Here is a 13196-nt window from a genome sequence, read left to right as displayed (position 1 = left end):
TGAGCAAAAGGGGAAAAGAAAGCATTGCCAAGACAGCTGATCTAAACTCACCGAAGGGAGATACCCTTGCTAATGACATGCTTAGCATGACACAAAAAGAGGGAAAGGGAAAGGAGAAAAGGGCGAGTTCTTGTTATGAAAGCATCTTCCCTTCTGAGCAACTGCTATGGGATTCACAATCTAATTCCCAAGATGCAACCATGCAACACTTGCTGATAGAAAGTAGAGAATAATTGTTTTCTCCATTTGCTTCCACACAGCATTTGCTTTTTTTTTTTTTTCTCCTCCCTTCTTCTTCTTTAATTAAACTATCCTCACCTCAAACAGTTGTTTGGTTTCTTTTTGTTGGCTTTTTTTTTTTTCATGTAATTAAACTACCTTTATCTCAACTTGTGATTTTTTTATTTATTTTTTTTTTGCCTGTGTTATCTTCTCCCTATTCTTGTGAAGGGGGAGGAGTGAGAAAGTGCCGTAGTGGAGTTTAGCTAGCTTTCAGTTTGAAGCCACCACACATTTATACTCGCTCATTCTACAAGTACGGTACAATAAAGTGAGACTGTCTACAGTAAAGTAAGTCTTTGGTGGAACATGATTTGAGTGTTTTCTAACTCCCTCAGCAATGGAAATTTGGAACTGTGATTTGGACAATATGCTTGTTTCAGATCTTAACCAGCAGAGGAGACAGGAAGGGTAGAAGTCTCTAGAAATTTGAAATGCCTCAGTTCACAGTAGTGGGTTCATGTTTGCCTGCAGATAAGAAAACAATTCACCCTCTCAAAAAAGTAATCCCCCACTGGATCATGAAGTAAAATGAAGAGCATCCAAACTTCTACGTAACAAAAAGGCAGAGGGAAATACAAAGAATCCATGTTAAGTTTTCTTACATTGTAGATACAAGACATATGTTAATTTCTTGAACTCTGTTGAATTCTCTTACAATTCTGATCCTATCTTCTGATTTTGTATTTCCATCAAGTCTTCGGAAATCTAGCCCAGACGCCATACAGTATTTCTCCAGCACATCCAGCAACTGGGTGGAAAAAAAGAAATCAAGTACTTATTGGTTTCTTTTCAATTAAATGTAATAATTTGGGGCACGTTTCTTAAATGTATTTTCTAATAAATAAAGAACTACAAGTAAGAGCAAATCTTCTCCATCTCAGAATCAACATCCTTGACTCTCTATTGTTGTGATTTCATAGCACTATAAGGTGATTAACACGGGTCTGCCACGGTCTCATTCTCTAGCCCTGACTGCTCACCCTACCTCTAAGTGATGCTGAATCAGTTAACCTAAATAAGTTGGTAGCAACTTAGAACGGTTTCCTACCATATTAACAAGTTAAACTGACTTAAGTATAGTAAACAAGCAGCAGAGCCAACACACAGAAACCGACTGGTATGCAAAGCAAGAGCTCATAAGGATGGAGTAAAAGAAACAAGTAACCAGCAGTCAGACTAGTCTTGAACACTGAACTACAGTTTAAATCATCTAAATACTGCAATCTTCCTTCAAGCCACAAAATGATTCAGAATTATCATTCACAGTATTCTAATAATTTTTTAAACAATACTATCATTTAGCTAAAGAAATCTATGTTACAGGCTGTTTCACTTCAGGAAACACACTATTCCAGAAAAAGAAAATCTCAGAGCGTCTTAGTCCAGCTCCTATTAAACAGCATTAAAGCTTGAACAAACTGATTTAGCAGTTTAGTCTCAAGGCTGAGATTTAAGGAAATGTTATGCTTTGCAGTGCTAATGTAACAGTTGTATACTTCTGTCATAATCTGCAGTGACACTGCTCTAAATGAAAACGCATCAAGTGAATTTGGTATGAGCCATATATATCTAAGTACTAAAACAACTATAAAAAGCTCTACAGAGGGAAGCAGAGCATTACATCTGTTCTACTACTACTATTTTCATCATGAGATAACATAATGTTTCAGCATGCTTCTGGAGTAATGCACACTTTTCCTCCCACCATCATTTCCTATACCACAGAAGGGAAACATGACTGACAGCTGTTTATGTCCTTAGTGCTTTATACTTCAGAACTTACTGCTGTGGTCAACTGAGAAAAGCCGTAAGGAGCTCACCTTCGTGGAAAAGGAGAAGAGAAGAACTTTATCTTTTTTCTTCCAGAAGTGATTCAGAAGTTGCTGAAGGACCTGTAAATGAACCACACAACGCAAACGAAGACATTTCATCTACAGGTCATTTCATGCACAGTCACTCATTTCTACAACATTTAAACAAGGCACATTAGCTAACTATTTGCAAAGCCAAACAGAGGTATAACATAATGATTCTTTTAAATTAACAAATATTTAAGGTAACAGAGTTGATCCATGTATTCATTTTCCAGTAGTCTCCACTGAAATCCCACTGCAACGAAGTAGTCCCTAACAAATAAACTCACAAACTGTTTCTATCAGTGGACAGACTGCAACAAAATGCTGTTTATGTCAAGGTACACCAGAATTAGAGAACCACAGAATAGTAGAGGCTGGAAGGAACACTTACCAGGCTGCCCAAACCCACATCCAGCCTGGCCGTGAATGCCTCCAGGGATGGGGCAACCACAACATCTACACTGTTCCAGCACGACACCACCCCTCTGTGTGAAAAACTTCCTCCTAATATCCAAACCTCCTAAACCTCCCCTGTAATAGTTTAAAACCATTTCCCCTTGTCCTTTCATTATCCACCCTCATAAACAGTTGTACTCCCTCCTGTTTATGTGTTCCCTTCAAGTACCAGAAGCCACAGTGAGGTCTCCCTGGAACCTTCTCTTCTCCAAGCTAAACAAGCCCAGTTCCTTCAACCTTTCTTCACAGGAGAGGTGCTCCAACTCTCTGATCATCTCAGTGGCCTTCCTCTGGACCCATTCCAAGAGCTCTGTCTTTCTTGTGCTGGGGACCCCGGGCCTGGACACAGTACTCCAGATGAGGCCTCACAAGAGCTGAGTAAACTGCTCCATGGTCAAAGAACCCAAAGTTTCTGTGGTGGCACCAGCCTTTCAGCCACTTAATCAAGCCTGTGTTTTCCCAGCCCACTCTGTATCCCTCACCACTCCCAAACGGGAGATATAAAAATACCACTCGCACTCCCACTCCTCCTCAAACCCCTAAACCCCTGAAACCACTTGATAGTTCACAGGCTTCCCTGAGTGACTTCATCAGTGCCTGCCTGAATGGGTAGTTATGAGACCCAGCTGTTTTTTGGTGATATTGCTGACCCAGGCCCCAGGGAGGCAGCACGCCTTCCTACAGGTTGGGTCAGGACTGCAAATGTAGCCCTCTGCTCCCCTGAGAAGGCAATCATCTACCACAGTTACCCTCCTGTCTTTCCTGGCAGAAGCAGTCTCAAGGTATGGGGATGATCACCTTGCTCTAGGTCCCCTCTTAGACAGATTCTCCCTCACCTCCCCTTCAATTTCCAGCTCCCCAAACTTATTTCTTAGGGGAACTTGGGGAAGCCGGGTAGGCAGGCTGGGAGTGCATCCATGGCGCTCAGAAGGGACATTTCTTCCAACCCTCATAATCTGTCAGGTCAACCTGAGTGTAACTAGGCAGGGGGTCCACCACTTTCAGGGAGTACCTCCCTTGCATCCTTCGCTTCAGCACACCAGTGAGTCACTTTACCAGTCGGTCTCCTGCTCACACTCCCAGATGATTAGCCTCTCTCCACCTCCTCCCTGATGTTCACCACCAGGCTAAGCAGCTCTTCCACCTGCTCACAGCTCATACAGGTGGAATTCCTGCCACCCTCCCCTGGCAGCAGCAGGTTCAGACACTCCCTGCAGCCAGAGGCCTGAACAGCCATATTTCTGGGCAGGCTCTCTGTCTGGGTCACCACTGCTTTCTTGGGGCAAGCCCGCTGTCAAGTGGAGACCATGTTTGTACCTATGGTCTCAGAGACTGCCAACAGGAGAATGGTCTCCTGAGCAAAGAGGGACAGCACTTCAGGTGCAGTTCAGGTTATGAGCATTTGTATTTTACAAATGAGCACAGCTCCCCTGAAAACAGGATGGTCCAAGTTTTCTGTACTACATCTGAGGTCAGAACTTCATGGAAGTTGTCTTAAAATAATTGGTGAGACATAAACCCCTCCCCTCTTCCATTCTCATTCTACGCCTGTGGAAACACTATACATGCTGTTTTTATAAAGAACTATTTCAAGTGTTTCGTCATTTAGAAACCCTTTGCACTTAGAAAAAATACAGAGCCACTCCTACCCACAATTTCAGCAAAACTACAGAAATAACTTTAATAACTTTAACTGCGTGTTCGATGGGATGATTTACCGCAACGGGGAGACGTTCCAGCCCAGCTGCAAGTACCAGTGCACCTGCTGGGACGGGCAGATCGGGTGCCTGCCCCGCTGCAACCTGGGCCTGCTGCTCCCCGGCCCCAAGTGCCCCTTCCCGCGGAAGATCGAAGTCCCCGGAGAGTGTTGCGAGAAGTGGGTCTGCGACCCCAGGGATGAAGTGCTCCTGGGAGGCTTTGCTATGGCTGGTGAGGAGCTAAAACTATCACAGCTGTTAGGAGGAGAGGATGATGTGATGGAAATGTCCCGGAGCTTGCAAAGTCTAAGATGCAGCTGCTTTGTGCTGTTTGGGCTGGGCTCGGGTGAACCTAAGGGCTGGGCTCGGGTGAACCTAATGAGGTTCAACACGGCAAAGTGCAAGGTTTTGCATTTGGGCCGGAAGAACCCCAGGCACCCGTACAGGCTGGGAGGAGTGGTCCTTGAGAGCAGCCCTGCAGAGAAGGACCTGGGGGTCCTGATGGACGAGAGACTGAACATGAGCCAGCAGTACGCTCTGGCAGCTCGAAAGGCAAATGGGATCCTGGGCTCCATCAGGAGAGGGGTGGTCAGCAGGGACAGGGAGGTGATTGTCCCTCTCTACTCGGCTCTTGTGAGGCCCCATCTGGAGTACTGTGTCCAGGTTTGGAGCCCTCAGTACAAGAAAGACATAGAGATTTTGAAGGGTCCAGAGGAGGGCGACTAAGATGATCGGGGGCTGGAGCACCTCCCCTATGAGGACAGGCTGAGGGAGTTGGGCTTGTTCAGCCTGGAGAAGAGAAGGCTGCGGGGTGACCTCATTGCAGCCTATCAATACCTGAAGGGAACCTACACCCACGAGGGGAGTAAACTCTTCGAAAAGGCTGACAACAGCAGGACTAGGGGAAATGGATCCAAGTTGAAGGAGGGAAGATTTAGGTTGGATGTTAGGGGGAAGTTCTTTACAAGGAGAGTGGTTAGGCCCTGGAACGGGCTGCCCAGGGAGGTTGTGGATGCCCCGTCCTTGGATGTGTTTAAGGCCAGGTTGGACGGGGTCCTGGGCAACCTGATCTGAATGTGTATGTTTGGTGGCCCTGCTAAGCAGGGGGGTTGGAACTACATGATCCTTGAGGTCCCTTCCAACCCGGGTGATTCTGTGAAATAATCAGATACAATAGTCATGAGAATTACTGCAGGCTTTAAAAATGGCTGTAAAAGGCTGTATCAAAAGGGTGGCCAGCAGGGCAAGAAAGGTGATCATTCAACTCTGCTCTACTCTTGTGAGGCTCCATCTGGTGTACTGTGTTCAGGTTTGGAGCTACCAGAAAAAGAAAAATGTGAAACTTTTGGAGTGGGTCCAGGGGAAGACCAGAAAGATGATCAAAGGACTGGAGCACTGTTCTTATGAAGAAAAGCTGAGATTACTGTTATGCCAGGAAATGGTGGGGAGAAACCTCTGAACTGTCCTGTAGTAATCTTTTGGGAACTGCTCAGATGAGGTAAGGTTACCAACGCCCCATCTGAAACCTTCTCATGACCCCCTGGGAACTAGTAGGGGAAAACTTCAGATTTCTTCTGGAGGTTTGAGGGAGGGCCCCTCTAGAAAAGTGGTGTGTCAAAAAGCCTAGCTGAATTGCCTTTACATAAATGCATGCACCATGTGAAACAGGAGCTGGAATGAGTGATGTACTTGGAAAATTATGATCTAGTTGCTAACACAAATGTGGCAGGACTACTCCCGTAACTGGAATACTACTGCAGAGGGGTATCGCATTTTCAGAAGGATTGGCTAGGCAGGAAGGGGGGCAGAGTTGCCCTGAACATTACATTAAAGACTGGATGGACTGTGAGGAGCTCCTTCTGAGAAATGGTGAGAAGCAGGTTGAAAGCCTGTGGCTTAGAATTAGGGATAGGACTAATAAAGCACATCTGTTGGTAGAGGTTTACCACAGGCGACCAAATCAAGAGGAGCCTGCTGACAGCACCTTCTTCCTTCAGTTGCAGGAGGCATCATGTTTACAGACACCTGTCTTGATTTAAATCACTCAGTTATCTGCTGGGAAAACCAAACAGCAAGCTGCAAGAGGTTTAGGGATCTCCTGGGGTCTATGGACAATAACTTTCTGGTTTGAGTACCAGACAGAAGAGGTGAAGTGCTGCTGAACCTAGTGCTCACCAATGCAGAAAAGAACATTAATGGCATTAACATTTGAGACAGCCTAGGCTGCAACAACCATGCCCTGGTTGAGTTTGTGATCTCGAGGAATGTGGGGCTGGCAAAGAGTGGGATCAGGATTCTGAACTTTGGGAGAGCGTGGAAGAAAGCTGGCTACTCCTCATCCATCAGAATAAGAAAGTGGGCATGGGAGGCAGGAAACTGGCATAGCTTGGCAATGACTTGATGGTCAAACTGAGGGAAAAGTACAGATTGTACCAGCTGTGAAAACAAGAGCATGTCACCTGGGGACAATACAGGGCCATTGTCTGGACTTGCAAAGAGGGAATTAGGAAAGCCAAGGCACAGATGGAACCAAACTTGATGAGGAATGTTAAAAACAAGAAGGGATTGTGTAGGTACATTGGCCAGAAAAGGCAGGCCGAAAAGAGCACACCTCCTTTGGTAACTGAAAAAGGAGAACCGGCTACAACAGATATGGAGAAGGCTGAGGTACTAAATGATTTTTTTCGCCTTGCTCTTCGCTGGTAGCCAGGATTCTTGTATTTCTCATATCCCTGACATTTGCATCCCTTAGTTTCTAGGTGGGAACTGGGGGAGCAAATCCTACCCTCGCTGCAAGGGGGCAGAGCAATTCTAAGACTGCCTCAAGTGACCACATACATACAAGTCTATGGGGCTGGATGACATGTATTCCAGGGCTGTAAAGGAGTTGGCTGATATGGCTGCTGAGCTGCTCTCCATCATATTTGAAAAGTCATGGCTGTTGGGTGAAGTCCCTGGGGAACAGAAAAAATGAAACATCACTCTCGTGTACAAGAAAGGGAGGACGGAGGACCTGCGGAACTACAGGCCAGTGAGCCTCACCTCTGTGTCTGGGAAGTCATGGAACAGATCATCCTAGAAGATACATTAAGACATCTAAGGGATGAGCAGCAGATCTGAGGAAGCCAGGATGGCTTTAGCAAGGGAACCTCATGCTTGACCAGTCTTGTGGCCTATGATGGAACGACGACACTGGTGGACAGAGGGAAGGTGACCAATGTCATCTATCTGGACTTGTGCAAGGCCTTTGACATGGTCCTCCACCACATCCTTATCTCTAAATTGGAGAGATATAGACTTGAGGGGTAGACTATTTGGTGAATAAGGAATTGGTTGGAAGGCCACAGACAGAGGGTTGTGGTGAATGGCACCATGTCTAGGTGAGGGCTGGTGACAAGCAGTTTCCCCCCAGGGATCTGTCTTGGGACTGGTGTTCTTCAACATCTTTATCAGTGACATTGATGATGGGCTTGAGCGCACCCTCAGCAAGTCTGCTAATGACACTAAGCCGAGCGGTGCAGCTGACATGCTAGAAGAGAGCCACGCAGAGGGACCTGGGTCAAAAAGTGGGCCTGCATCAACCTAATGACATTCAACATAGTAAAGTGTGTGATTTTGCACTTGGGTTGGAGTAATCCCAGACAAGTGTACAGACTGGGAGAACTCCTTGAGAGGAGCCCTGTGGAAGAAGGATGTGAGGGCCCCAGTGAACGAAAAGGTAGATATGAGCCAGCAGCATGCATCTGCAGTCAACAGTATCCTGAGTTGCATCAGAAGAGGGGTGACCAGTAGTGACAGGGAAGTGGTTGCCCCCTCTCTATTCTGTCTCTGAAAGGCCACATCTGGAGAATGGTATCCAGGCCTGGGGCTCCCAGGACATGAAGTCAGTGGAGTTGTTGGAGTGGGTCCAGAGGAGGACCACAAAGATGATCGAAGGACTGGAGCACCTTTCTATAACAGCAGGCTGTGGGAACAGGGCTTGTTCAATCTGGAGAAGGCTCAGGGTTGACCTCCTTGCAGTCTTCCATCATTGAAAAGGAGATTATAAAAAGGAAGGGAATCAACTTTTTACTTGGGTAGATAGTGATAGGACAAAAGGGAATTTCTCTTTTCTAGTCTTTGCAAGTTGGCATTCTGATTAAGAACAGCTTATCTCTGAAGTGCTACTTACCACTGTAAACAGAATTATTAAAACAAAACACCTAGTAGGCATGCATTTTCTTACATCCATATAATACAGCACATTTTACTATTAGTAATATTTATTTCTGTCTCTGAAGAATATATTTACCTTCATTTTTCCACTGTACTTTGGATCTGAAATTATTTCAAAGGCTGCGTCTTTGCTTAACTTCATAAAATCTGGAAAACTGGAAAACACCTCATTGCAAACTCGTTTGATATGTGTTTCCTGAAAGAAAGTTTTCAAAAGGCATTAAAAATCAGAATTACACTGGGTAATAGTAAAACTGAAACTGAAAGTTAGAAACTGAAATAGTAAAACATAAAACTGAAAGAAGTAATCTGCTGGAATAACTCAAATTTCATACATTTCATAGCCCAGCAGTTGTGTATCAGCATCTCTCTTGACCCCGTAGCATAACTGCATTTCTGGGAATCTTTTTTCTACAGTTCAATTGATATGACAAAAAACAATACGAGAAATGGATTTAAACTACTCAAAAGTCAAATAAAACTTTACTGCTAGAACTGCTAGAACTACGATGCAACCACACACTTTAAGTCTCCTTTTCCGGAAGAGCAGAAAATACCTCATCTGTTACCCAGGAATCACTCTGAAATATTTTTTACAGTAAAAACTACACATACAATACAGGAAAAAAAAAAAAAAACAAAAAAAAAAAACAGTGAAAACACTTGGGTATTTACAGTTTATGACCCTGGAGTCCTAGCAGTAAAGCTTCCTAAAAAGCAAAGTTCTTGTAATGGTTATTTGCCAGGAAAACAAGATAAATCAATACCGTTCTCCCTGTTCTACCAAAACATTTCCCATATTATTTAGAGAAACTCTGCTTTGAATATAGAATTCCAGAGGAAAAAAAAACAAACAAAACATGTTCTCATTGTTTATTATTTATTTGCACAAAAACTTACCTCTCACTTCTCAGAAATGCACTAAAAATGGGATTATTAAAAAAATCACTAAAAATGACTTTCTCCTAAAGCTCTCCATTGTCACGGCAAACCCCATTTTCAGATATTCATCAACTGGAACTAGAGATGCATTATATTTATATCTATTTAACAAGGGCTACATTCTCACTTACTGAACAAAAAAAGAATTTTCCAAATTATCTGAATTTCAGTAAGTTAAGGCTGAAAGAGAAGCCAACAGCAATTTTTATTCAAGAGCTTTAATCTAATTTTCCAAAGGTTCACTTTTTAAGTACTTCCAAAACTAACCTGCTGCTTGCTAGTGTTGTCTGTCTGCAGCAACGCAACATGATTTGCAACTTTCTGTAGGATTTTCAAGTAACTGAACTGCAATGACTTAATTGTTTCACCGTGGGAATTCATCTATAAAACAAAACAAAAAACAAGCAAAACCAACAAGTATTGCTAATACTTTCAAAAACAAACTTTCCTAAAAATAAGAAATACACTAAAATACTATTTCAAGAAGATTTAGTGCATTAGGAATTCAAATAGTACAAAAATTGATTTCAAATGATTTATTTCTAGCCAAACTGAGGCACGTTCTTCTTCTCAACATTATGACTCCATTAATAGGAAGCGAAGCAGCTTTTTAAACAACAAAAACAAACAAACAAACAAAAAAACAAACCACATTCTTGATAAACATTTCAGACAGTATGACATATACAGAAATTGTTACGATAATCAAGAGAATTCTTTGTTAAGAAAAGCAACTTTACAATTTAAATAAATGGAAAGCGAACTAGTGCTGTTTGAATGATTTCTTAACCTACAACTGCTTATTTACTTCAAAAATTTGTGGAGTCTCATAAACACCTCATTTAACATAAAGAACTTTAAACACTGAATAGTTGAATAGCAGCAACAGCTATTTTTCTGGTTGTAGTTGATTGATTTATCAATACTGGTTTCCTTTCCCTTCTCAAGTTAAATTTCATGTTTAACTTTGGAGTAAGACTGTCCATAAGAGCAACACAGGTATCCACTGGTCTGCATAGAGTGAACAAAACTCAACAGCACCTTCTTTCTACAAAACAATGATAACTAGAGCTTGCAAAGAGCTAATGCTAGTTTTCATAGCATATTTCAACAGGACGATAGATTGTTTTCAAATAAAGATGCATAAGACTAAATACACTACATTACTTCAGAAACAAGAAAGAAAAAAAAAACAGTATGCAACAACCTAAACAGTTTAGAAGTAAAAGAAAGAAAATATTTAAAAGGCATTCTGAGTCTACTAAGAGATATGGAGAAACAAAAACAAAGCTAAATCTATTAGCGTTAAAGGAGTCCAAAGAAGGAAGAAATCTGCAGAGCTGTTCCTAACGAATAACGTTCTACTTGCATTATAAAATAGTTGCTTTTACAGCTCTCCTTTCAAAGTAAATCAAAGCATGTTTTTAGGAGTGAAGACACAATCCAACTGTAATTACAAAACAACTATATCTCAGACAATCTGCTGGGTACAGGTCGTCTCTTATTTGCAGCTACTGTACTGACCATCTATGGTGCACAGTAACCGCATACCTGACAAGTATAAAATGTCCCAATGTAATACCCTTTCCAACACCAGGTGTATTTAATACAACACATTCCAAATACACTGTATTAATAATGACTTTTTGTTTAGGGCATGCCAAGCAGTTATGCTGTAGTCCTGAAGTGCCTGACTTCAGCATGACACAATGCTTTTAGTCAAGATTTCACAAACAGATGACTTAAGACCAGGCAGTCACTTCAAGCAGCTCCTCATGGGCAAGAGCATATTGAGAAATACCTACCCTCTGCTCAAACCAAAAAGTCTACATTATAAACTTCAGACAATTAAGTTCTTACTTTGTAACAACAATTCTTCCTTATACGGCCGCTGTTGCAGCTGCAGGGCTCTCCTGCTCTTAATACTAGGTTTACATCCTCTGTCTTCAGCACAGCCTGGTATACTGCTTTCTGGAATTCTGTCAGGGAACAGTACACCATCTGTAAAAATAAAAGTCCAAAAAAAATGCAGTTACATGCAGCATAAAATTAGAAACACAGAGCACTGCACCAAAACAAAACAAAATCAACAAAGCATGGAGCACTGCACATAAGGTAGAAAATAATAATATATTTGCACAAACATTGATAGAAAGTTATACTAATCATATTAAAAACAAAAACAAAACCACCTGTACGCTGACAAAAGTATTTGGAAATTATATACAAAATGAATGTAAACTTATTTTATCCCTTCCCAAAATTTTAGAAAGAGAATCAATATCAAGTTATAATAACCTGCTTTTAGGTTTCTACAAACCTCTCAGTTGGGTTTTCGTGGAAGACTAAGAGAACGAAGGAAGAGTGACAGACATAAATGCATAATTATAACACAGGATTCCCTCATTTTGCCAGTTGCTTAATTTGCCCTTTTTCTCTTCTTAGGCTCCAGCTATTTGCAGGGCAGTACCACAGGCAGGACAAACAGAAGAAGCACTGAGAATGCAGTGCTCTATACACAGCAATGGCTAAAACACTTATCCCTCCTCTAAGAGACCATGGGTGGCATCTCCATGACATCTTTAGTCTTAACCAGCAGGAGACAGATATCTGAATATCATTCCCTGACATAGGCCACCCACATTGCTACAGCACCATGCTGAGCTATAATAATATAGCAGTAACTTGAACATATACTCAGACTAACAAGAGAATGGAAATAAAACCTGCTAGATTTACAAAGACAACTGACTAATGTTTGTGTTAATATTACCTTTACAAGACAGCTTGGATGACATTATAATAATCTTAGGATGAAGAACACAGAATTTTGAATACAAACATCTGAAAATTAATGTGTTCATCTACTTAGAAGGAAACATGTCTAATAAGAGAAATCAATATTAGCCATAAAGAATTATTGATTTATGTGATGTTTACAATAGCACCAGATGAAAAAGATTACAGACTAAGATAATTATCTTTAACCTGGCGAGTTTCCCTCTACTTACTGATTGAAAATGAGAGTTAAAAAAAAGATTAAAAGCAAACTGTTCTATGTACAAAGTATCAAGCTGCAAATTCAAAAATCCTACATCAAATTTCAAGAGATTTACATACACTGAATTTGCATAGATACATGTGGCAAAGGGCACATGAAATGTGTAAATCACTAGCCAAAAGTTTAGCTGAGCATTTTCATGCTTAGATAACTATTTCAGTAAGCAATCATAGTAACTAAACCAACAGAGCACACAATCTTACGTGCATTCTTTTTAAGGCTCTAGTTTCTTCTTAATTTTGTAAGTCCAAGAAAAAATCATAAACTAGCAGAGGTATGATGAAAGAGAAAAAACAACAAAATCAACAAAAAAAGATATAATATATTCAAAATACAAAGGCGCTCTTACTCTGTCTTCTTTTTTTGGCAACTGATCACTGATAAGCACTTTTGTACGTCTCAGAAACCAGCCAGACATTTTTCTTGCCAGCTTCACCATCGCCTTACGACCCGTTGCTAGCTCTCTTTTAGTTGCAGTGTGCCTCTGGCCACGCTCCACTGGATCAGAAAATTTCCTCTTGAAATGCATTCTACTACCCAAAAGTCCTGGTAGGGCCCTATAAAAAGGAAACAAAATCAGCAAACAAACAAAAAAACACCAAAAAACCACAATAAAAATAAAAATAAAAATAAAAATAAAAATAAAAATAAAAACCACAATAAAAATAAAAATAAAAATAAAAACCA

The 13196-nt window shown here is 41.6% G+C and overlaps 1 protein-coding gene across 5 annotated transcripts in view; it reads right to left on the bottom strand.

The window, feature by feature from the left end:
- Positions 1-13196, bottom strand: part of ERCC6L2 (ERCC excision repair 6 like 2) — a 51044-nt gene that overhangs the window by 28582 nt on the left and 9266 nt on the right. For 4 of the 5 annotated variants that reach the window (XM_042826802.1, XM_042826804.1, XM_042826807.1 and 1 more), the window contains exons 6-11: positions 12859-13066; positions 11309-11449; positions 9716-9829; positions 8583-8702; positions 2103-2174; positions 885-1030 (exon numbers count right to left, since the gene is read on the bottom strand). In XM_042826802.1, the coding sequence (XP_042682736.1) occupies positions 885-1030; positions 2103-2174; positions 8583-8702; positions 9716-9829; positions 11309-11449; positions 12859-13066 (801 nt within the window). Of the gene's footprint in view, positions 1-884; positions 1043-2102; positions 2175-8582; positions 8703-9715; positions 9830-11308; positions 11450-12858; positions 13067-13196 lie in introns of those variants that run through there. The other variant, XM_042826805.1, reaches the window with a different exon arrangement.

The sequence above is a fragment of the Centrocercus urophasianus genome, unplaced genomic scaffold, assembly GCF_019232065.1.
Source record: "Centrocercus urophasianus isolate 14NV4802_14NV808 unplaced genomic scaffold, USGS_Curo_1.0 seq_27, whole genome shotgun sequence".
In the NCBI taxonomy this organism is placed as follows: domain Eukaryota; kingdom Metazoa; phylum Chordata; class Aves; order Galliformes; family Phasianidae; genus Centrocercus; species Centrocercus urophasianus.
Note: the sequence above shows the minus strand (reverse complement) of the source record. Positions and strands in the feature narration are given on the sequence as shown.